Genomic DNA, 26,000 nt, shown 5'->3' with positions numbered 1-26,000 from the left:
ATTTGGCATTCTTGTGTCTGTTCTGATTAGTGCAAGGTGAAAAGATTTGACAGCGTGTCTCTTTTTTCAGCAATACTAATGGAAAATTATTCTGATATTCCAATGAATGTCTTGGAACATGAATTGAAAACATCTAAATCCAGAGAGTGGTCAGAATGTGGAACTCACTATCGCATGCAGCGAGTGGTTAAGGTGAATAGCATTGAGGTATTTAAGGGGAAACATACGAGAGAAAAGGGAACAGAGGCTGATGGAGTTTGGTGAGGGAGTATTGGGGGGAGACTCAAGTGATCCATAAATGCCAGGATGGCCTCTTTGGACTGAATAGCCTCTTTCTGTGCTGTATATCCTTTATAATTCTGAGTTGATGAACCTATTTGCCTTTTGCAGATTGCTTTCCTGTTTTGTACTTTCCTGAACAATGCAAATGAAATTTGGCCATCTGTAATCTCAGTGTGGATAAAATGGTATCTATGAGAGACATGCAGACTATTATCTCAAAGCATGTAAATGAAGGTAGAATCAATGGAAATAAATGTATGTGGATCTTCTCTGAGACCACTGCAATAAAAAAGACAAATCAGTGCATTAAGTTTGTCCGATTCACCCTTTCAATGGTTGCTCAGTGCTTCCAGACAGTACAAAGCGATGGACAGTTCACAGAGACTTGTTTCTCTCATCTTTCGAATGCCCTCTCTCTCCATCTGAATTCCGATTTCATTCAGAATCCCTGCCGTTATTCCAAACGCAGCCTCGGGCAAACCTTGGGTGTCCACTTTCAGAAGCTGGCCCACTTGGCTATGCTCTAGATCATTCATGATGTTGGTGACCTTCAGAAAGGACAAACAGGGAAATGAAAGGGTTGCAATTTTTCGGTTCCACAAGCGAGATTTACAGGCTGGTCCAGCATTGAAACACCGTTGCAGTTATGAAGGATGCAGCCAAGTACATTTATTTATTCATCGGCTAAGCTGAGCAATAAACCTAACCACAGCCAGGCACCAAATGGCAGATCCAACCTCAGTGCCAGCAATGACTGCTGCTGCTGCTTGCTGCCATTTTCGTTCAGCACTTGGATTCACGAGAAACTCACACCACCCCTCTCAGAAGGCACTCCTGCTCTCAGAGGCAGCCCAGTACAGTCATTCTCCACAGTTATTGAACTGTCTGAGCTGCTGAATTTTGTTTACCTGGATATCACACCTACTTATCCATTGATTTCAATTTAGTTCACTCCTAGATATTCATTGTTCCCAACATGATGCATTATGTCATTCTTATTTCCCTTTGAATTCATTCCCAGGTATCTAGAATTTCGATTGGAATTCATGATCTTTATTTATCTCTATTTAATTAATTGTTGAGTCTATATTATTCTTATTCATTGCCCACTCAGGTATCAATTATTCCCATTTTAATTTATTTCTATTCTCCATTATTCAATCCCAATAATCCATATTTCCCCTTTTAATTTATTCTCAGGTATTCATTATTTTCTGTTTTATTAATTCCCGCACGTTCAATATTTCCAGTTTAGTTCACCCCTGGGTATTCCCTCATCCAAATGTATTTATTTGCCTCTTCCCCTTTTCCGGTCTTAGTTCATTTCTTACCACGTTAAGTTGCTGCTGCAGGATCTGCATCTTCAAACTCTGAACTAACAATTGCAGCGTTGCTGGTGGCAGATCTGAAAATAAGAGAAGAGAATGTTTGCAAAGATTCGAGGGTAAGGTGCTTCCTCTTAGACTTTCTACATGTGCACTGGTGACTTCTGTATCCTAAGTAGCTCCTCGTCTGCTTTTAGAGGGAGTTTTGCCAAAGGTCTAAGTCATAGCCATTACTATATACTGCTGCCCTATCTACAAGATGCCATGCAGCAACTCACCAAAGCTCCTTCGACACCACATTTTAAACACTATCACCTTGAAGTACAAGGTCAGCAGACACATCGGAACACCACCAGCTGCAAGTAATCCTGACTTGGAACTACATCGGTCATTCCTTCACTGTTGCTGAGTCAAAAACTTGGAACTCCCTCCCTGACAACATTGTGGGTGTACCTACATCACATAGACAGCAGTGGTAAAAGAAGGTGGCTCATCACCATCTTCTCAAGGGCAATTAGGGATGGGCAATGAGGGATGGGCAATTAGGGATGGGCAATGAGGGATGGGCAATGAGGGATGGGCAATGAGGGATGGGCAATGAGGGATGGGCAATGAGGGATGGGCAATTAGGGATGGGCAATGAGGGATGGGCAATGAGGGATGGCCTAGACAGTGATGCTCACATCCCAGGAACAACTAAAAAAAAGTCCAAAAAAATGGAGCGACCTTTCAAATTTCAAGATTTCAATCCTGTGCCTGGCCATCTCCTGTCCGGTTGGGTGGGGTAGAGAGGCAGGGGTTTAAAATCAAGGCCATAGCTTCCAAAAATCAAAGGGTTTTTAAATTCACTCTCTGGTGTCAAAGAGTGTCAATTAATTCCCATCCTGCAATCTGGTGAGTACATCATGACAGAGGGCTAGTAACAGTTTCAGGCAGCTGCGTGTCTTACTAGGTTACTGTAAAGCACAGTTAAGAGTCAACCATGTTGGAGTCTGACTGGAGTCAGGCCATACCAGGTAAGGATGGCAAATGTTCATCCCCATAAGGACTTTATGAACCAGTTGAGATTTTATGCTAATGTGACATCTTCAAATTTTCTTTTTCAAACTCAATCTGCCAGGAAAAATTTGAACTCTTGTTCTCTGGATTATTATTGCAGGCCTTTAGCTCAGGAATATAACGATTACATTACTGTATGCTACAACTTTCCCTTTGTAGAAGACTGTGTCTATCTGCACCTATTCTAGGATAGTTCAAAGTAAGAAGAGTGAGATGTTGGTTTGTTGGTCCACGCTGAAGGTTCAGATTTGGTTCCTTACCTTCCAATGCTGCAATGAGAAGACAAACTGCTTTAAGAAGCTTGTTCTCAACAGCGTTCTGCAACTGAGCCTCACTCCAGATGCCCAGCAGGTTCTCTGCACATTCTCTTCCTTTTGTATCAAATTTATTCAAAACTGAGAGTTTATATTTGATTCCAGCACAAGCATCACAAAGCTGGGAAACAAAAGAGCGTAAATGAAAAACACGACCAATTCCACAACATCTTGCTAATTAAATAGTGTTTTTAATGTGCATAAACATCCCAAGGTCTTGTGGTTCAGTGGGTTGGTGTCCCTACCTCTGGACAAGTTCTGCTCCAGGCTCAAGTCCCACTTCGGGACTTGATGGTCATGGATGGTGCAGGCATAATGTAGCCAAACAGGTTGATTATTTGCCTGTAAATCCTTCCAATATGCTGAATGGCAGACAGTCAGGAGTGGGGAATTTACTGGTCAGCCATGCAGAAGGCAATGGCAAACCACTGCAATACTTTGCCAAGCATTATCATGGACAAATCCAATGGCAGTCCATGGTTGCCAATGCCCTCTTAGGGCATGGTGCCTGGAGGAGGAGGAAAGACCCCCAAGGAGATTCACAGAAGTGTAACCAAACAAAAATTGAGCTAAAGGACATAATAGGAGGTAACTAAAAACTTGGTCAAAATGGTGAATTATAAGGAAAACCTTAAACAAGTAGAGGGAGCTAGAGTGATTTAGGAAGGGAATGCAGAGTTTAGGGACTAAATGATTGAAGATGTGACCACTAATTGAGGGGCAACAAAAGTACTGGATTTACAAGAGGCCAGAGTTGGAGGAAAGCTGAGGCCTCAAAGTGTTGCAGGCCTGGAGAAGGTTACAGAGATAGGCAGGTTGAGGCTATGGAGGGACTTGAACACAAGGATCAGAATTTTAAATGAAATATGTTGGTGGCAGTGTAAGTCAGTGAGCACAATAGCAATAGGTTAGGAGAACTTGGTGTAGGATAGGATACAGGCAGCTGAATTTTGGAGGAGCTGGAAGGTGGAAGATGAAAGGTTATCCAGGACAGCATTGAAATAATTGAGCCCGGAGATATCAAGGGCATGGATGAATGTTCCAACAACAGACAAGAAACCCAATAATCATGTCACAAAGAAGCTGTGATCCTTGTGAAATTATCTAGTTTCCACAGTTAAAAATTGGGGAATGTGACTGTCTCCTAAACTAGAGCCACACTATTCTTGGACAGAGAGTGACACGATAGATTAGTAAACAGTTTGGCTAATGCTGGTGGAATGCAAGTGCCTGGCTGTGAGCAAGTTAAATTAAGTGTCAACCTTGGTTCAGTGGTAGCACTCTCATCTCTAAGTAAGATGGTCATAAATTCAAACCTTACTCCAGGACTTTAGTGCATAATCCAGGGTGACACTTTAGTGTGGTACCAAGAGTGTCTCTTAAATGAGGCATTAAACCAAGGATTTGTCTTGCTGGCCAGGGGGATGTGAAATATCCCAGGTCACTAGGAGTGGAGACGTTCTCCCTGTATGCTAGCCAACATTCATCACTCAACCACCACTTCACTAAAACCTGGTCATTTATCTCACTGCTGTTAGTGGGACCTTGATGTAGCTGTTGTGTTTTCCTACACTATCATTAGTGATTGTACTTCATTGGTTATGACGTGTTTTGGGAAATGCAGAGGTTCTGAAAGGCGTCATATAAATGAAATCTCTTTCTTTCTTTCATTACATTTAGGACCTGAATCCACAGCAGAAAGCAGCCCACAATTCAACACATGTAATTGACAATTTTAGTTAGCAAGAGCATATGACTGGCTGAGTAAAAATGTTCACTGATCTTGTAGTACACACTTTTATACAGTGACGGTATATTGGAGCTGAGAATCTTGCAACATGCCCAGTTCGTTAGACTTTCTCCTGCACCCTTCAGCTTATTTTTTGCCCTCTAAGTTGATAGAAATACAAACTAATAATAGCGTGGTAAAGATAACAGGACATGTGGGACCTTGGTGAACAGCGGAACAGTCTATCTCCTTAAACAAAGAGATTTAGGGATTGAGATAGAAACAAAGGGAGAACCGAGAAGGAGGGTGAATTACAGTGGGTGAATTCAATATCAAATCAGGTACAGGAAGAGAAATAGAGGAGATAAAAACAGTTTGGATTTACAGAGGGAAAAAAAGACAGAAAGGAAAAGTAAGAAAAAATTGTTACGTGTAAATCCCCATCATTAAAACATCCAGCAATGACAATTCACTAGTCTATTACACCAATGACTATTAAATCCTAATTTAATTGTTCACTTTCTGGGCCAGAGGAATTGGTTAGCAGTCATTAACAATTATCTTGAAATTAAAAGGATACCTGTGGTATTAATCACTAGATTTAACATTCTGTGATGAGATTAATGGGCGCTTAATGTAAAAATGCAGAAGCTTCAAAAAACTCACAAGGCGGTTAAATGCGAGATTCAATTTTCCTGAAACTAATGGTGTAACGCTGTCAATTGTGCAGCAACTCCTGGCATGTCACAATTCACAAGGTATCTTTTCCTCACCACAGGTTGCTTGCTGATTGGCACATTGATAATGGCACGAGTCATTCAAACACCATTATTTTTTTCAACAAATCCTGCCCCATTGTTGCAACAGTGTAGGCAGGGTCTTATTCCATGCTTAACCACGGGAGACATGCAACGGACCCTTCCCTGGGGAGTATTTGATGTCAACTTTGGGTGCCCAAAATGGAAGTGTTGATTGGTCACTGCATACTTCTAGTAAAACTAGCAAAACTAACCGTCCCAGATTTGCACTAAGTGTGGTAGCAAGCGGGAAAGAGGACATTTACCTGCCGGCAGCAGTGGCAGCTTTTCACACCGTATTGCCCCAGTCCCAAATCATTAATTATGCAGCCACAGGAAATACGCCGTCATACTGGCAGGCGGCCTCGGAGTTGCCCGTCACGCCGTTACCTCACTCTGGGTGCCATATCTAAACTGCAGCCGCCCATGCAGTCCTCAATGCTCGCAGCCCAGGACTGCTCCAGTGAAGTCGTGTCCCTGTAAGCCAAGAAGAGTTCAGGACACATCACTGGAATGCCTTTCAGAGGAATGCCATGATGTCCTCCATCTCTGCTTTGGCCACAGGAGGTCCAGCAATCTCACCACTCCGGCTTGGGAGTCGGTGGCAGTGGTGGTCAGTGCCAAGGCTGCACAGAAGAGGTTGGCCATCCAGTGCAGAAAGAGGATGAATGATCTCATCCGTGCCACTAGGGTAAGGCAACCATCTCATCACTCTAAAGTCACACACTCATAAGCCCATCCACATTCATTGGCATCTCACTCACTGCCAGCTCAAGGGACATCACTATTCACACTCTCTCACACACACTCTCACATCTCCATCTGGCCTCATCTCCTCTGGAGACTGCCTCCTCAGCCCTCACCATCTTGAGGCCACTTGCACAGATCAACCTGTGCACCCACACACACCCTGGGATACCCCCTTTCCCCAGTACAGCCCTTGCTCTGCAGCCTCTTCACTTTCCTGAGGCCACTTCTCCCCCTTCCCCAAGCAGGCCCTAGCTCTGAAGCCGTTGAAAAGCCACCCCCGCCTTACAGCTGGTTTGGTGGGTAGAGACCTGCCGTGAGCCCCCCTAAAAGTGATGTGGTGCTGCCTGCGAAGCCTGGCGCTGATGACTGCGAGTGCTGCCCGAAGCAAGGTAGGCAAACAAACCTGGAAGTTCTGAGCCAAGTGCAACTCGCCAGGTACACATTGCTTATGTACAGTTTGAAACACGTTGGAGTGCAATCACGCCAACATGTTCAGATGATCCAGCATGGGGAGGATGATTCTGACAATTTATGAAGTCATGAAATTGATTTTTGGCCTTCTCGCCATATTGTCCAAGCTCATGCCCAACATGACGCCTGACTCCAGCGGGCATGGAAAATCCTACCCTTGGATTTGTTCCATATAACTGATCAATCATCCCCATTCTAAAGGACAATGTGAGGGAGCAGCCTTCACTAATGCAATTGAAAAGGGAAGCTTCCTGTATATCTTTACTTCTGCTAAGTTACCTACGCAATCTCAAAGGAGACAGTGGTTGGGATGTTGGAATTAGCCTCAGTGTGTGTAAGCTGGGTAAGAATTGGCGGTAACATCAGCCAGGCTTAATCATTAGATAGGGACCCTGAATCAAAACTTATGCGAATGGGCATTCGCGAAGGACAGGATTGAGTTCAACTATGGTTGAAAAATCTTGGTGATGTTCACTGACTGGTCTGGTCTGCATATGTCGACTGAGTCAACAATATTAGCAGCTTATTGGAGGAACATTGCAACCCAATTCAATCCTGTCCTCACCGAATATCCCTCTACAAACATGCTTTACACATAGAGCTACTGGATAGTATTGTGTTAGGGTTCGTTTGATGTCTCAATGGTGAGACCTTGAAACTTGTTTGTTTAACCATGAACCATTTATTGTTAATCATTAACAATGCACAGATTCCAGTTAATGCCATGCTCGCTGCTGCTGCCATGCATGTAGGCTGCTTCCAGAGTGTTCTCTCTGAGTTTAATACCATGTGACTCTATACATCATACCATGGGTGCTACTATTCTCCAGTCCCAAGTTAACCCTTGCTCTGCTGAGTACCCTTACATTACAATGGCATAGGGGCATAGACAACAGATAGTGATCAGAAGCATCTCCTAATCTCTTCCCTAATCCAGAGACACTTGGGACATGACACCACCAATTGAGACAGACCAGGGAGTAAACCTGGAATCAATCCTTTCCGTTTAATATTTTAATCAAAACCTCACCTTACCAAGTCACTGAGGACTGAATGAAGTTCAGAGTCTTCAATAATCTGACATATATGGTCCAGGAGTTGACGCTTTAGAACATTTTCCAGACACTTAAGTTCACAGCAGATTTCAAAACTTTGCTCTCCTTTAACTCCTTTAACTGAAAGAAATAGAATTTAATAGAATTTAACAACGAACAGTACGTTAGAAGCAGTAAAATTCTGGAGAATCGATATCAACATTGTGTGGATTTTTTTTAAACGCTGGTATGGTGTTGGTGTTAACTGCACTAACCATCAGACAATAGTGGCTGGGATGTGTAGAAAGTTCAAATGGAAAGCTTTTAAAGAGGAGGAGTTCAAAACACACACACACACACACATATTTTTCGACAGGGACAATCGGGAGGTATTCAGAAGCAGGAGCTCTGGTCAATCTTTTCCATTTCCTGATTGATGTCTCCCAAGTGCCACCATTCTTTGAAAGAAACTGTTCACTGAATGAAGTGTTACTGAATGAAAACAGTTGCAGTTTCCATTCTAGTGAAGAGGAGATTTGACAGAGGTGCTCAAAATTGTGAGGGCTTTTACTGGAGTACATAAGAAGTAACTGGCAGGAAGGTCAGTGGCCAGGGAATATAGATTTAAGACCATATGCAAAAGAACCAGGGGAAGTTGAGGAGATTTTTCTTTTTAAAAACACTGAGTTATTGCACTGGCTGAAACAGAATCAATAATAACTTCCAAAATGGAATTGGATGTATACTTTAAAGTAAATATTTGCAGGGCTATGGGAAAAGAATGGAGGTGGGGCAGGGGAGTGGAAGAGTGTTGTGGGTGGGGGGATTTGAACAAAATTGGATAGCTTTTTCAAAGAGCCAGCATAGGCATGATGGACAGAATGGCCTCCTCATGCTATAAGATGCTATGACACAAACACATGAAAATATCACTGAAGATTGGGAGCAACATCTATGGGCTAATAACAAAATGGTGCAAAATCTAGAGTTAGCTCACTGTATAATCAGGCACAAAGCCCTGAAGATGGCTGTACATCTGGACTAACAAGCACACACCAATTCTTCCAGCTAACGCAAAGGAGTCTGTGCAGAATGTGTGCAGTAGCCTCAGTAAGATGGGCTAACCTAGACCTGAAGCGGTTAGCAAAGGCCTGTAGAGTTGCAATATCCTGAACGGGTAAAGGTCAAAAATATGATCTACTGCTTCTGAAGCCTTTCCTGTGCCTGCCCACAAATAACCTGTCGTTACCTCATAATACAAGGTCAACTCATTTAAATTCGTTCAGCTTCTGCCACAAACGTGGACTGCAAGAGAGGGACTGGAGACAAAGTTTGGAGTAGCCACTGTCGTGAAAGAAAATTAAGGCACAAAAGGGGAGCAGGCAGTAAGCTTGCTGAACTGAATCCCTGCCTGGATCACCCAAATTACTTCTTGCATTTCTTTGGTACCTCAAAGGCCAATTTTCCTCTGGAGCAGAAGCCCGTGCACTGCTGCACTGGAATTTCTTTTATCATTTATTCATTCATGGGATGTGGGTGTTGCTGGTAAGGCCAGCATTTATTTCCCATCCCTGATTGCCTTGAGAAGGTCATGTTGAGCCACCTTCTTGAACTGCTGTAGTCCATCTGGTGTAGGTACACCCACAGTCCTCCGCCTGTGGACTCTCTGCATGAGCAACACAAGGGGAAAAAAATTTAAATGAGTTGACCTTGTATTATGAGGTAACGACAGGTTATTTGTGGGCAGGCACAGGGAAAGCTTCAGAAGCAGTAGATCACATTTTTGGCCTTTACCCGTTCATGATAATGCAACTCTACAGGCCTTTGCTGACCGCTTCAGGTCTAGGTTAGCCCTTCAGTGCAGTACATATGAATATACGAAATAGGTGCAGAAGTAGGCCATTCGGCCCCTCAAGCCTGCTCCACCATTCAATAAGATGATGGCGGATCTGTTTGTGTTTCGAGTTCTACATTTCCACTTACCCCCGATAACCTTCAATTCCCTTGCCTAACAAGAATCTATCTACCTCTGCCTTAAAGATATTCAGTGACCCCACCTCCACTGCCTTCTGAGGCAAAGTGTTCCAAAGTCACACAACCCTCTTGAGAGAAAATAATTTCTCCTCATCCCTGTCCTATAAGGGCGCACCCTTAATTTTAAAACAGTGGCCCTTAGTTCTGGCCTAGATCCTTTCCACATCCAACTTGTCAACACCATTCAGGAACTTATATACTTCAATCAAGTCACTCCTCAATCTTCTAAACAATGGCGGAAACAAGTCCAGTCTATCCAACCTATCCTCATAAGACAACCCGCCCATTCCAGGTATCAGTCTAGTAAACCAGAAAATCTCTTTGGTGATGTTGGCTGAGGATCAATATTGGTCCAGATACCAGGGAGATTTTCCAAAATAGAGACCTTAGTGGAGACCTGATAGAGATCTTTAAAATTATGATCGAATTGGACAGCTAGGGTGGATGTGAAGAGAATGTTCCTTCCTGTGGGAGAATCCAAAACTAGGTGCCCGAAATAGTTACTAATAAATCCAATAGAGGGATAAGGAGAAATTTCTTCACTCAGAGTGGTTAGAATGTGGAACTCATTACCGCAGAAAGTGGTTGAGGTGAATAGTTTAGATGTTTTCATGAAGAATCTACTCAAGTACATAAGAAAAAGGGAATAGAAAGAAGTGTTGAAAGGCTGAGAAGAGGTAGATTGAATAGGGGGTGATTTGTGTGGAGTGTAAATACCAGTACACATGAGTTGGGCCAGATGCTGTATATATTCTATTCTATGAAACAATGCCACAGGATCTTTAAAGTCTACCTGGGAAGGCAGGCAGGGACTCAACTGAAAGATGGTGCAGCACTCTCCCAGTACTACACCAGAGTGTCAGCCTAAATTGTTGCTCAAGTCCCTGGAGCGGCCATGGCTATGACTGGTAATGTCTCAAATAAACTCGGAGATGCCACAGAAGAATGTAAAACTGAGTATTAGAATCTCGAAGGTGCTTTTTGGGATTCAGAGAATCATTGGGGATAATGCGGTAAGAGACCAAATTTAGAGAGGATTGAAACTGTAGAAGTTTGGATTAGCTGAAGGGTGAAGGTGAAAAACAACATTTGAGAAGTTGATTCTCAAGTCAATGATGGTATAGACTAGAGCTTCAGCAGTTAATTGGACAATATTTTGGAGGTAGATGAAGATGGCTTTGGTGACAGACCAGATAAAAGGCAATGAAGCTCAGCTCGTGGTCAAAGAGACCATCAAGACTGTACACCAACAGGCCAGCTGTTGATGTTGAGCTGCAGGTCTCATTGTCAGATACACCAACAACCCTGGAGCCAATGGCAGTGATGGTGAGGCAGGTTTGAGAGTCGTCATTACACATGGAAGCTGACCTTGTGTTTGCAAAAGATTTTGAAATAAAAGAAAGCGCCTTTCATGACTCAGAATGTCCCAAAATGCTTTAAAATGAATGAAACATTTTTGAAGTGTGGTGACTCTTCTATTGCAGGAAACTCAGCAGGCAATGTGCGCTCAACAAGATCCCACAAACAGCAGTGTGATACTGACCAAATTTTTTTTGACTGATGTTGATTGAGGGCTAAATATTGGCCAGGACACTGGGGATAACTCCCCTGTTAGACTTTGAAATAATGGTGCAGGATATTTTATGCCCATCTGACAGGGCCTTGGTTTAACATCTTATCCAAAAGATGGCATCTCCAATAGTGCAGCACTCTCTTGGTACTGCTCTAGAGTGTCAACCTAGATCTTTGTGCTCATCCTGGAGTGGAACTGTGAACCCACAACCTTCCGACTCAGAGGCGAGAATGCTACCAATGGAGCCATATCTAAGATTGTTTTACACCTTCGGTCTGTCCGCAAGCATTACCCAGACCTCCCTGTTGCTTGCCATTTCAACACTCCACCCTGCTCTCATGCCCACATGTCCGTCCTTGGCCTGCTGCATTGTTCCAGTGAAGCTCAACGCAAACTGGAGGAACAGCACCTCATCTTCCGACTAGGCACTTTACAGCCTTCCGGACTGAATATTGAGTTTAACAACTTTAGATCATGAACTCTCTCCTCCATCCCCACCCCCTTTCTGATCCCCCCTTTTCCAAGAATTTATATAGATTTTTCTTTTCCCACCTATTTCCATTATTTTTAAATGTATTTCCATCCATTGTTTTATCTCTACCTTTTAGCCTATTTCGATTCCTTCACCCCACCCCACCCCCATTAGGGCTATCTGTACCTTGCTCGTCCTGCTTTCTACCCTTAATGTCCCCATTAGCACATTCCTTAGATAATATCACCACCGTCAACACCCCTTTGTCCTTTTGTCTATGACATCTTTTGGTTATCTCCACTTATCGCTGGCCCTCTATCCAGTTCTACCTGTCCCACTACCCCCCCTTAAACCAGCTTATATTTCACCTCTTTTCTATTTTTACTTAGTTCTGATGAAGAGTCATGCGGACTCGAAACATTAACTGTGCTCCTCTCCGCAGATGCTGTCAGACCTGCTGAGTTTTTCCAGGTATTTTTGTTTTTGTTCTAAGACTGTTTTGTTGGAAGGAGGAATTGAAATTAATTCTTCCATTCTCTGACTTTAAGTTTTGTTATTCTGTCATTCTATTCCTCATTCATACACGACAACTCAGTAGCTTAATCTTTCCATTATTCTTCTATTTTGTTCAGGAACATAGTCTATCCTCTTAATAATTTCCAAGTGGCTACACCATTAACTTTACCGTCTATATTGTCAAGACACAGCTGAAACTTTGATGATTTCTTCTTTTTTGCCACTGAGATGCCTGAAAAGGAATAGAGAAAAGAGCCGTTGAATTAGAGCAACACTGGAAACCTAATGGAGCTGTTAGCCACAAATTTCAACTGTTTTACTATCTTGTGTATACAGAAGTATTTACTCAATGGAGAGTCAGGTGTTCATTGAAAGGGTGAAATGTGCGATCAGATGGCTGAACTGCTTCTGAAGTTCTTCCACTTTGCAGACAGTGCAGAAGACAAGGAAAGTGAGGACGCTTTACCAGGGGAAATGTACTCATGCAGACTCAGCAGGTTCCAGATTCAATCTTTGGCTTGTGCTGAGTTAGCTCATGCTACCTGGAGCAAAAGTAGGGGCACTACAATTGGTCCTGCCCTGGACTAGGAAGAGAAAAAAGAATCAGCCATTGTTCCCATTCCTGAAAACCATCCACTCATCTCTGCAAATGTAAGGATTTTGAGTGAGGATATTCAGCTTGGATATAATGTCACTTATGGATAAATACTCACCAATATTCACTATCTATATTTACATGTGGAGAAAGGGTCATGTGGGTGAGCTCTAAGGTTACACATGGAGAAGGGTCATGTGTGTGAGCGCTAAGGCACAAGTCCATGTAAAACTTCAAATATCTAGGAATACTTTGGCTGACACTTGTTACATACCTAGAAAGTAGATGAGAAAAAAAAAACCTCTTGTTTCTAAATGATCCCCCACCTCTCCCCACTGTTCAAGCTCCTGCTGTCACTGCCTCTCTCACCTGTTTCTATTTTGTCCACACTATGGCTCCTTCTCACTTGTTCCTCTTGTCCCAGGCACCCATCTAACTGTTTACTTCCTTGCTGTGTTGAAATCATGCTTATTACACCATCTTCAACTCTAATATTTCTCGAGTAAGGGAATTCCATCTCTTCCTTGATTTTTCTCCCCATTGCTATAATCGTCAATCTTTTAAAACTCAAGCATTTTTTTTCCCATTTGTTCATGGGATGTGAGTGTTGCTGGCAAGGCTGGCACTCATTGACCATGAGAAGGATTGTTGTGCCATTTCAGAGGCCAATTGAGAATCAACCACTTTGCTGTGGATCTGGAACCATGGCCTGAATCTTTCAGTCAGCGGGCGGGCTCGGTGGGAGTGGGCAGGGGTGGTCGCAGAGCCGACCATCGCCCGCGATCGGCTCCACGCCACCATTTTACATGGGCAGGCCAATTAAGGTCAGCTCAGTGTAAGATGCGAGCCATAGCACTCAGCGCTACCTGTGCGGGCGAGGGGGAGGAGGGAGAGTCGGGGCCAGCGCTCTTTTGTGCATGCGCGCAAAAGAGCGCTTCAATCTCCCTGAGGCACGGAGCTACCTCAGGGAGACTGAATCGCTATTGAAATAATTAAATAAATGGGAAAAAATCTAATTAAACAAGTCCCCTCACATGACTGTGTCACATGAGATGGGGCATGTTTTTATATTTCACAGAACTTTTTTATTTGATGCATAAAAGCTTTAGGAAACCTCATCCCGCTCGTGGATGAGGTTTCCTAAAAAAACGTGAAAGCCGCTTGGGCTTTTCGTCTGCCCGCCAAACCGTAAGGTTGGACGGGCAGCGTCAACAATGACACTAATTAATTCGTTAATGGCCTTAATAGGCCTATCAGTTTTCGGCGGGCGTGCAGCCGACCGCGGCGTACGCCTGCCGAACGAAACATCACGAGACAGCGCGATGATGTCGGGATGCACGCCCAATGTCATCGCGCGTCATTTTACGCACCAGTGAGTTGGGCCCACCCCCACACACCGACTGAAAAATTCTGGCCCGTATGTCGACCAGACCAGGTAAGGACGGCAGATTTCTTCCCCTGAACCAGTTAATGAACCAAATGGGTTTTTACAACAATCTGGTAGTTTCATGGTCACCATTACTAAGACTAGCTTTTTATTCTGTTAATTAATTAATTTTATTGATTAATTGAATTTATATTCCACCGCCCGCCATGGTAGGATTTGAACTTGTGTCTCCGGAGTTGCCTAGTCACTATTTCTGGATTAACACAATCTTCCAGTTTTATTCTTTTCTGGCTTCCTTCTTATCATAGTTTCTCCAAAGACGTCACCATGGCAAAAGTTTGGACGAATCAAAAAGCCTCGTCAGTCAGGGACATCCAGCATGGAGATGTCATTTACTGACCACCAATGAAGGAGGCCTTCTGGAGGGTTAGCTGCCCAAACCTTCAGAAGGGGAATGTGTCTGGCCCGGGGAATGTCAAGGGAGGGTAAAACACTTAAATTGCAAAATCACTTACAGAGTGTATCATCTTCTGATATAGTCAGGTCCCACACTTTGTAGGCAAGGACCGTTCCTTTAGGAATTTCCAGTGTCCTCTCTGTCAAAAGAGAGCATTCTGTACCTGCCTAAAAAAGGCAGACACATCAGAAGTGAAATTGTGAGACACAGAGCAGTGGAGATTTACATCCCTCATAATAAGCACAAATCAATGGCTTAAGTTGTTTTGTGAATCCAAGGGTTTATCTAACTGCTTTGAACTCTCATTTTTTTTTTCTGCAGGGCATCCTACCCTGGATTCCTCTCAGTAATGTTATAATGTTAATCAGAACCAGGGTGGTCTCCTGTGCTTATTTTGATTACCTAAGGGGGTCAGAGCAGATTGTTTTGAATCTTCTTCCTGCTAATTGGCCTAGGGTTTACTGCCTCTTCCAGGATATTACATGGCTTCAGGTGAGATTGGTAGTGTTTGTATTGTTTTCAAATCCATCCATGGCCTCATCCCACCCTACCTCTGTAATCTCCACCAGCCCTACAATGCTCTGAGATCTCTGCTTCCCTCCAATTCTGGTCTCTTGCATATCCTGGAATTTAATCCCTCCACAATTAGAGGCCATGTCCTCAATTACCTAGGACCTGAGCTCTGGAATTCTCTCCCCAAATTTCTCCACTTTCTCTCTCATTTAAGGAACTTCTTAAAATAATTTTTGACTGAACATTTGGTCATTTGCCCTGATACCCCCTGATGTGACTTGGTGACAAAGTTTACCTAGAATTACGTGGGATTTCAGGCACAGAAACAGGCTATAAGGCCGAACAAGTCCATGCTGGTGGTTGAGCCTCCTTCCATTTTTCGTCAACCAAATCTACTATCCTAACTATCTAATCCCTTCTCTCTCAAATACATGTCTATCTTCCCCATGAATGCATCTATCTTATTTGCTTCAACCACTCCCTGTGGTATTCTTACCACTCCTTGGGTAAAGGAGTTTCTTCTGATCAAATTCTCCATTTCTTGGTGATTATCTTATATTGATGGCCTCTAGCTCTGTTCCTCCCGTAAGAGGAATCATTTTCTCCATTACCACTCCATCAAAGCCTTTCCTAATTTTAAAGGCACCTGTTAGGTCAACCCATCTTTTTTCAAGAGAAAAGAGCCCAGCTTGTCAATCCTTTCCTTATGTAAACCCCATGCATTTCTGGTAACATCCTTGTAAATGTCTGCTCTCTTCAACACCTTGGTATCCTTTCTTTATTTTGGGACCAGACCTGTATACAGTACACTAAGTGTGGTCCAACCAAATTTGTTTGATAACTTTGTGTTTCACCAGTTTCTTGTATATGTTTTATATATCAGAGCAATGCAGAGATGACACTAGACTCTAAGTGTGCAGTAGGTTTTATTTGTACGAGTTTTAAATTAAAATATCTCTGCAATCACAAAACGTCTGCACTCATGCTTACAGCTCAGTTGTGAGCAAATTGTCTGTTTACTCTAGCTCTGAGTCATCCCCCAGGCTTAACCAATCAAGCGCAGGTAGCATAGATCAGTTACCAGACTCACATAATCAAACACAGAATTCAACCATTGAGCACTACAGATGACATACCTGTGAAGTGCCTGGAGACATTTTATTACATTAAAGACACTATATAAATGCAGATTGTTGTGTTGTTATGCATAAGGCATCTCTATGGGACAGGCTGCAAAGTCCAGAGGATTGTTTTATGTCCAAAATGTTATCTATGAAAAATCATTTTTTTAACCTCAGCTTCATTTCATTAATCTAAGTTGCAGAGAAGCAGCAGCAGCCTGGGAAAGGATTACTGACGTGGTAATATTGGTCATTTCATGCCCAAAGGTTGCAGCCACTCCTACCTTGGAGATGTAGGGTAAGGTGACATAGAATTTTGATCCTCCTTTGTTAACTTTCTTCAGTGTGATGGGCTCTACAGACACCACTGTTTCGGTTACTATGCAGAGATCTCCTGAGTAAATATTTTTCATCAGCTCCCAAGAACGTCCAAGCTTCCTGGAAGAGGAAGAGAATTGTAAATGAGTGGGAATTCAGAACATCAAATTTGCAAATACATCAGAAATCCTGGCATGCAGACCCAGCTGACAGCTCTAGAATTAGAGGATACCACTAACTAACATCACCAGATGATACCTGGGCTGAATGAATTTTTATTTGTGGGTCCTGAGCCCATGGTCAAGAGGAAACGCAGGTCAGGAACCTTCACATGCTGGAGTCTGGACCCATGGATCGATTTTTAAGGAGGAGGCCGATTAAATGGCTGTCGCCGGGACCACTGCCCAATCAAGGATGGCTTGCAGCTCCTGAGGCTAGAGGGCCATTAGGATGGATGCCCTCCAGTACTGACGCACTGGCAGCCCTGCTGTCAGAGGCGTGTGCTGCTGGGGTAGGTAGGTGAGGGATGGGGGCACCCTCTGAAGACTTTTTTAAAAAAACTTTAAAAATAAAAAATGGCCACAGCTGTCAGCTGGCCCTCATTGCACAAGGTTGCATGCAGATGCAGTTCTGGCCATCTTGCAAACCCAGCCAAGGAGGGTTAAAAATTATAGATGGGAAACTGGCCTGCTGCCATCATTCATCGCTGGGATTCTGCATCAATGAAGGGTCGTAACTGCTGATCGGAAAATTCTAGCAGTGTCTGCTCACTGACCTTAATAGGGGCTTGATTGGCTACCCGCCTCTTGTGGGAAGGTAGCCATCCTCCTCCATCACCCCGCCACCCTGCCTCAAACAGGCTCTTCAGAAATGGCCCCAAGGTGGGTCTATGCCATTAAAGTGGCATGCTAGCTGGTGGCGGGGAATTGCAGCCCTGTCTGCCTCTGATCCCACTTCCACAACTGTTTAAAAATTCGGCCCCTGGAGTCTGTTACACTAATTCACCTATTACCTATTTGATGCATGACAAAAATTGATGAAGGGTTTTAATAGAGCCAATAAAGGGAAGAGGAGGTCTAGTGTGCAGTGGGTAGTGTCACTACCTCTGGGCTAGAAGCTCCAGGTTCAATCCCACTCCAGGCACTTGATGGCCATAGAAGGTACATTCATAATGTAGCTAAACAGGTGAATTATCAGCCTGTAAATGCTATCAATATGCCTGATAGAGCGCAGGAGAGTTTCCTGGCAATGGCAGATCTTTACAGTACTTTGGCTGGCCTAATGTTGGACTAATCCAACATTAACATTAATCCAATGGAAGGCCATGGCCACCAACACTGTCTTAGGGCATGGTACCTGAAGGAGGAGGAAATAAAGGAAAACCGTTTCAATTGGCTGAAGGGTGGATGATCAGAGGACACAGTTTTCGGGTGATTGACAAAAGAACCAGAGGCAACATGAAGAAAACCTTATTCACTTAATGAGTAGTTAGGATTTGGGATGTACTGCCTGATAGGAGGTGGATAGAGATTCAATAGCAGTTCTTCCCAAGGGAATTAGATCAATTCTTGAAAGAGAAACAATTGCAAGGGTATGTGGAAAGGGCAAAGGAGTCGAACTAAATGGATTGCTTCTTCAAAGAGCCAGTGCAGGTTTGATGGTCTGAATGGCCTCTTTCTGTGCTATACTACTTTAGAATCAATAAATATTAAGAATGTAACTTACTTTGAGAATTTGCACTGAACCTCCAATCCAAAAATACTCTTCTAATGACTTCCACAAAACTAATTTTGATACACACCAATCTTTTTTAGATGCATTTAATAAAAGCTACTGAAAAATCCTCTGTTGACAATCTACTAACCCTGTCATGGAGGAAGGAACAAGTATTACCTCTTGAGTGTGGGACAGGTCTCACCTGGTCTTTTTCTGCCCATCAATTTCACATTCACATTACAGTAACAATTGATTCTTCCTAAAGCAACATCACCAAAAATGACCACAGTTTGCATATTCTCATTAATGTGCTTTACCGTATTTTCAGGCTCTCGATTAGCTCGGAGACACTGATGTAAAGTTGCTTTGTTCCTTGCAGTTGAACGGTGTCGTAATTGGTTTTCGATAATTCGACTTTTCCTGTTACCCGATCAAGATTGACCTTTACCTTTCCTTCGATCAACCCATCCACTGTCTCCAAGAAACTGAAGGGCATCTCCTTCTGCTGAACTGCACGGAATTAGATGAAATGCTCACTGAAATGTAACACAGGCTCACATCTTTTTTTTCATTGGTATTGTTGTTTCTTTGAATCTGTTTCATTCAGTAACAGCAGTAATTGACAGGCAAAATCTCTTTCCCACCTGCTATTGGAGTTGATGTTAATGACTTGTTGCCAGTGATGACACCACAATGCGGAGCAGCGCAGTGAAGTGGAGAGGCGTGAGGGGAAGGTTGAGAGAAAACAAGCAAACATCTGGCTTTGCAACCTTTTGTAAATTCCAAGCCAAAATAAAGGATTGTGGGGGTGGGGTGGTGGGGGCAAAAATGGGGCCCCATTTGTGTGAGTGTGTGTATGTATGTGTGTGTGTGTGTATACATGTGTGTACATGTGTGTGTGCGTGTGCAATTTTCTTCGACAATGTTGACAATTCATTGTCATCTTTATTTAGTTTATTGAAACAATGACTATACCCCTTAAGATGGAGCAATAAGAGGGACTAGTTGCTGCATGTCCAACTTAAGAAGATAAACTTGTACCACAGGCCTGATTTTAACCCAGATCAAAGCTCATTCACTTACACAGAGTTAAAATCTGCCACCACCACCATCCCCCACCCCCCAACTCCCCACTCCTGCCAGGTTGTATTTGGTTTATAATGTATAGTTGTCAAAATGACCCACAAAGAAATGGCTGCCCAATATAAGCTGAACTGGTGCCAGTGCCTCCTTGTGGCCTCTTTGGTGTCCCACTGCTCGTCACTCCCACTGAAATTAGGTCTGATTTTTAATTTAGCTTTGGCCTCAGGCTGGTATAGAGAAATTGTCCATTCTTTTGGGCTCAAGTCGTATATCTCCCCCATGGATATTAAAAAGGTTCAGATTTTCTAAAGTTGACACTGTTGTATGTACTTTGCTCTTCTGAGTAAAGAAGCCATTATTGCTCACCTCCCATTCATGGGTAAATGGAGAGGCCCACATTGGATCTCCTTTTGATTTTACCTCTTTCCACCACACCCCTCCCCTTTCCCATTTCTCCACTCCTAGTTTCACTCCTTCTCCATGGGTCTGTTCAGTTCTTTCCTGTAGCAACACATACAGCTCTGAGAAACCATTCAGTGGGATGGGAGATTCAGAGTACAAATGCACTTTGGGACAGACTTTTTAAAGTTCTCTCCTGTAATTCTGATCATCCTTTCTGCAATATCAATAATAATAACCCACATGATGGGACTCTGCAAGATCTTATGTTAGGATTTCAAAGAATACTCCCCGTGTTGACTTCACCACATGATGGGCTCCTGAAGTACTGACACAAAAATGGTCTGGGGTCCACCTGTGGTCCGTGTTGTGCTAGGCGGTCTCAGCTGAGGCATTAATCAGGGTATTCCAGTTACTCAAAGTGCGGAAAATAATGACTCAAGTCCCCCCTCTTGATTGTTTGTTGTGGGACTCACTGGCTAGGCCAGCATTTATTGCCTATCCATAATTGCCAAAGTTCAGCAGGCATTTAAGAATCAACCACATTGCTAGGGGTCTGGAGTCACATGTAGGCTAGACAATTCCCTTCCCTAAAGGACATTAGTGAACCAGGTGGGTTTTTACAACAATATTTTAATTCCATATTTTTTTCATTACATTCAAATTTCACTATCTGCCATGGTGGGAATTTGAATCCCAGATCCCCAGATCGATACCCTGGGTCTCTATAATACCAGTCAGTGACAATACCACTATGCCACCACCTCCCCATTAGGTTGGGCTGTCTTGGAAGACATTGGGTGTCTTACTCTGGTAAGAGATTTGGCTGGAGGCAAAGATCTTTGCTTAGAAGTACTTTTATTAACATAGCTAACTATATACAAGATTACAGAATGTCAGGACAGAGTTACTGCTCCTCTCTGAGGTCATACGCACTCACCTCTTCCTGAGTGACGTCATTATGATCTAGCTCCTTATGCACACGCTCAGCAGCTATTATTAGAGTAGTGTTAGAGTTAAGCCTTTACATTATCCAATGACACAAATATGATGTCAGATAAGGGAATATCATATGTTTAAGAGAAGAAGGGTTTTCAATTATGCAGCACATTCCACAACCTCAGAATGTCCCAAAGCGCTCTACATCCAACAAAGTACTTTTGACGTGCAGTCATTGTTCTGATGTAAAAAAAGTATGTGCACAGCAAGATCCCTCAAGCAGTAATGTGATGATGACCAGATAATCCATTTCTCATTGATGTTGATTATGGGTTAAATATTGGCCAGGATGCCTGGGAAATCTCCCTGCTTTTCTTTGAAATAGTGCCATAGGATCTTTTATGCCCACCTGAGACAGCAGTTTAACATGTGGCGGTCCCCTACTCTCCAGCGCTCCATCAGTACTACACTAAAGTGTCACCATAGATTGTGTGCTGGAATGGGACTTGAACCCACAAACATCTGACTCACTATCTGGCCTCACTTGGGTGAGATACTGGGGGTTACTGGCAAAATAGTAAACCAACAAGAATCAACATGTCCAGGAAAGGAGATAAAAATGGTTCAGAAGAAAGGACAAAGCACTCCATTCAGCCCTCCGCCTTCCTGCATTGTTGAGGACGCTGACAACATCGCTCGATGAACACACACATCGACCTACCTGGCACCAAGGTATCTTCATCGATTAGTACATGTTTCAGTTCGAATTCAGTAGGGCAATATGTTGGTTTTCTCCAGAATGGGCCATTTGTTCTCCTGTAGACCAGGTGTAGAGGTTGAAACTTCTCTGATTCATAAGCACTGGTGGCTGGGATCAATCCACCTCCAGAATCGATTTGTTCAACCAGGTGCTGTAATGCTTTTTTAAACATCCTAAAACGAGGGAAGGTGCATGTTAAATTAGATACCATCAGACAATATATCCTGACCCAATGGTGTGGCAGAACTTCTAACCTAGTGGCTGGCTTGATATGACTTCTCTCTCCATGTTGGCTCTGCTTGGCAATTTCCCAAGCCAGAGGAGTGGAGGCTGTGAATTAAGTGGCATGGAAAAGCAGTGAAGTAAGAGCAAGTCCAATCAACAACTTGCAATCATTTAACGTCCTGAACATAGGTGTTTCACAGGAGTAAGATCAGACAAAAATCGACACCATGCCAAAGACTGGGACACTGGAACAGATGACCATGAGACAGATTTAAAGGAGGGTCTTAAAGGAGGAGAGGGGTGGAGGTACGAAGAGCTTTAGGCAGGAAATTTCACAGCTTGGGGCTTGGGTGGCTCTAGGCACAGGATGTGGGGGATGGACAAGAGGCCCGGTTTGGAGGAGCATTGAGTTATAAGAAGGTTGTAAGGTTGGAGGAGGTTACAGAGACAGGAAAGAATGAAATCATGGATGGATTTGAACATGGTGGGTGGGGGGAAGCCAGTGAGAGTTTTAAAATCAAGATGTTTGTGAACTGGTTGCGAACAGAGGTCAGCAAGTACATTCTCTATAGCACTGGAGCTAAAAACAAGAGAGAGAAGCAGAAGAGATCAAGAGTGAGGGACAGACAGAGACAGAGAGAGAGAGAGACGAAGGCATACAATAAGATCAAGCTTCTGGTTGTCTGCCTGAACACCTCTTAAGTGGCTTGGTATCAATTTTTTTCTGATAACACTCTTGTGAAGTACTTTGAGACGTTTGACTATATTATAGGTGCTAAGTAACTAAAAGTTGTGGTTGGAAAGTGGACTGTAACTGCTTTTAACAAAGCTTTTAGACAAGTTCAGAGTTGGGGAAAGGGGGCAGAGAAAGAACAGAAGGAAAAATCAGATAGGTTGTCGGACAGGAGTGATTAAATGATGGAAGTGATAATGGTGCAAGGAAAAATGGAGTTCATAATTGAACAAGAAAACTAACAGGAGTGAAGACAGAGAGAGAGAGGGACAGAGACAAAGAGAGAGAATGTGAGAGGGAGAGATGAAGACATACAAAAAGAAGTCCAGGGAAGTTATTGGAGAACAACAGATGAGGGGAGTATGGAAAATCTGGCAGTGTTTCCAGCCTTTGGTATAAGGCTGTTTGTGTCATGGGGAAGAAATTTCCTTCAGAAAATGTACAATTAAAATATTTTCAAAAAATCACTGACATACTGTGGCATTCCAGAATTTCTCAAAACATCATGGCTCACTAACACAACATACCTCCAGACTAGCATCCTGTGTTAATGAAATGTTGTTATTATTCAGTAAAATTATAAGATGATCCTTGCTACAATGTTTTCAAATAACAGCTTATGATACAACCAACACAATGTTCAGCTTACTCACTAACAGTGAAAACTGCATCAATGGCTCTTTTTCTGATATTCTGACCAACGGATTCATACCTTTGTTAATGCAACATTTTAATATCGCACGGTGTCCATTCAAACACTCTGGACTGGATGTTAACTCGAAGTGGGCAGAGGCTCAGACCCCGAGGATTGGAATTCCCGTGCCCAGTTTGCCATGTTGGATGAAGCTCCGTCTGGCAGGTGGGCAGGGATGGAATTCCAGGCAGTCGGAGAGCTGCCGTCCTTGTGTTGTCTGGCAACATTCCCCGGCACTGGATTAAGCGGTCGGTGGGTTGCTCCAAAGGAGATTGCAGGTGGGGAAGACGGAGCCAATCCTAAGGTGGGAGAGGCCCAGATTTTCCCTTGGGAACCAAGGAGCATTCCTGCTTCTCTCTGCCATCAGAGGAACCGAAAAAAAACCATTGAAATATAATCACGTTTGGGTTCGTTTCACCCACGGGCCCAGCAATAAGCATGACATGTGAAATCAGCAGTTAAAATTGCACTGTCCTAATTGGGCAATTGGACCCTGATGTTTACATATTAATGAGGTTAACACCAGCCTAAAGCAAGAGAGCCTGGCACCGCCAGAAATCCAGCAGTTAAAATGGTGATGGGCAGGAATCCTTGGAGCGCAGAGGGAAGATACGAGCACCATTTTATTCATCTGTGCGACTCCTTCCCATTGAGTGGGTTAAAATTATATCTTTAAGTTTGAAAATGCAGCTCCCTCTCTCTTCCTCTCTCCAGCTACTAGTTGGAGTCATCCCCAGCACAAAGGAAGATGGTTGTGGTCATTGGAGGCCAAGCATCTCAGTCCTAGAGATATTGCTGCAGAAGGTCCTCAGGGTAGTGCCCTTGTCCAACCACCTTCAGTTGCTTCATCAATGACCTTCCCTCCAGCATGAAGTTAGGAGTGGGAATACTCACCGATGATTGCATAATTTTTGAGTTCCATTTGCAATTCCTCAGGTACCGAAGCAACTCGTGCCTGGATGCAGCATGACCTGGACAACATTCAGGCTTGGATGAGTGACAAGTGACATTTGCGCCACACAAGTGCCAGGCAATGACCATCTCCAACAAGAGAGAATATAACCATCTCCCCTTGGTATTCAACAACATTACCGTCACTGAGTCCCCACCATCAAAATCCTGGGTGTTACCATTGACCAGAAACAGAACAGAACCAGCCACATATGTTGTGACCACAAGAGCAGGTCAGAGACTGAGATTTCTGTAGCAAGTAACTCACCTCCTGACTCCCCAAAGCCTTTCCTCCATCTACAAGGCAGAAGTCAGGAGTCTGATGGAATATTCTCCGCTTGCCTGGGTGAGTTCGGCTCCAACAACACTCAAGTAACTCAACACCATCCAAGACAAATCAATCTGCTTGACTGGCACTCCTTCCACTACCTAAACATTCACTCCCTCTGCCAACAGTGGGGGAGGTGGTAGCATAGTGGTATTGTCACTGGACTAGTATTCCAGAGACCCAGGGTAATACTCCAGGAGCCCAAGTTCAAATCCCACCACAGCAGATGGTGGAAATTTGAATCCAATAAAAATCTGGAATTAAATGATGAAACCATTGCTCATTGTCCTAATAGTAAATGCTGGCCTGGTGACACCCACATGAATGATTTTAAAAAAATCCCTCCCTTAATTTCCATCTCTTTCCCACTAACCTAACCTACTCTCTTTACCTGGCCCATCCCCGCTTTAGGGAAGGAAATCTGCTGTCCTTACCTAGCCCATAGCAATGTGGTTGACTCCTAAAACTGCCCACATCCAATGAATAGTTTTAAAAAAACAATGACTGCAGTGTGTAACATCTACAAGAAACTCTGCAGCGACTTGGAAAGCACCTTCCTAAACGCACAACCTCTACCATCTAGAAGAACAAGGAAGCAGGTGTGTAGGAACACAACCACCTGCAAGTCACACGTTATTCTGACTTTGAAATATATTGCCACTAGGTCAAAATCCTGGAACTCCCGAACAATGCTGTGGGTGTACTTACGCCACATGGCAGCTCACCACCACCTTCTCAAGGGTAATTAGGAAGGGGTAGTAAATGCTGGCCTGGTAGATGCCCACATGAACGAATAAAAAAAAATCTCCCTTCCCCCTTAATTTCCATTTCTTTCCCACTAACCTACTCTCTTTACCTGGCTCTTTCCCCCTTCTTTCTCCCCTTCTCTCTCTTCCTTGGCTCTCCCACACTGCTCCCTCTCTTTCCCATTTCCTCTCTCCCTCTGCCCACTGCCCTCCCCCTCCCCCTCTCCTCCCCACCTTTCCTGGCTCTCCCTTCATCTCCCGACCCCCTCCTCTCTTCCTTCCCTCTATTCCTTCTCTCCCTCACTTCCTATTTCCCCACTCTTTCACATTCTCTTCCCTGCACTCTCCCCCTCTCCTTCCCACTCTCCACTTTCCCTCTCCCTCTCTCCCCACTCTTTCACACATGCGCAATACAGAACTGCTTGACTTCAATGGGTCAAAACGAACACAGTTTTGCAGTAATGGTTGCACCACCCGGGTACATTATGGTACTCTGTCCCTCCCGAGACACGACAATAATATCCAACTGACTCACACCACTTACTTTGTTTCTGTCCTTCCCAAATATGTGTCTTCAGTCCAAGGTTGCATTGTCATTTGGCTTATTGATTCTCAGGCTTTTATATCTATATACAGAAGCTGGGGAAATCCCAATCACATGATCGGGAACTCCCTTCAT

General features: G+C 43.6%; 1 protein-coding gene across 1 annotated transcript; it reads right to left on the bottom strand.

Moving 5' to 3' along the window:
• Positions 1-595: 595 nt before the first annotated feature.
• Positions 596-26,000, bottom strand: LOC144667823 (gasdermin-A2-like). Its single transcript, XM_078529318.1, has 10 exons — positions 25,866-26,000; positions 21,606-21,817; positions 18,781-18,973; positions 16,714-16,867; positions 14,854-14,962; positions 12,514-12,588; positions 7,763-7,893; positions 2,927-3,101; positions 1,614-1,687; positions 596-830 (listed from the first exon to the last, which is right to left on the bottom strand). Exons 1-10 carry the CDS (start codon positions 25,916-25,918, stop codon positions 612-614), a joined length of 1,395 nt encoding a protein of 464 aa, XP_078385444.1. The 5' UTR covers positions 25,919-26,000; the 3' UTR covers positions 596-611.

The sequence above is a fragment of the Cetorhinus maximus genome, chromosome 25, assembly GCF_964194155.1.
Source record: "Cetorhinus maximus chromosome 25, sCetMax3.hap1.1, whole genome shotgun sequence".
Lineage (NCBI taxonomy): Eukaryota > Metazoa > Chordata > Chondrichthyes > Lamniformes > Cetorhinidae > Cetorhinus > Cetorhinus maximus.
Note: the sequence above shows the minus strand (reverse complement) of the source record. Positions and strands in the feature narration are given on the sequence as shown.

What these genes read in the sequence shown, in the direction of transcription:
- LOC144667823 (XM_078529318.1), bottom strand. Translation starts at nt 25,918, where the DNA reads ATGACAATGCAACCTTGGACTGAAGACACATATTTGGGAAGGACAGAA. An exon ending in TATAGACGGTAAAGTTAATG is followed by an intron (nt 7,894 to 12,513) that starts GTGTAGCCACTT and finishes CAGTTAAAGGAG; the next exon opens with TTAAAGGAGAGCAAAGTTTT. An exon ending in ATTCAGTCCTCAGTGACTTG is followed by an intron (nt 3,102 to 7,762) that starts GTAAGGTGAGGT and finishes TTTGTTTCCCAG; the next exon opens with CTTTGTGATGCTTGTGCTGG.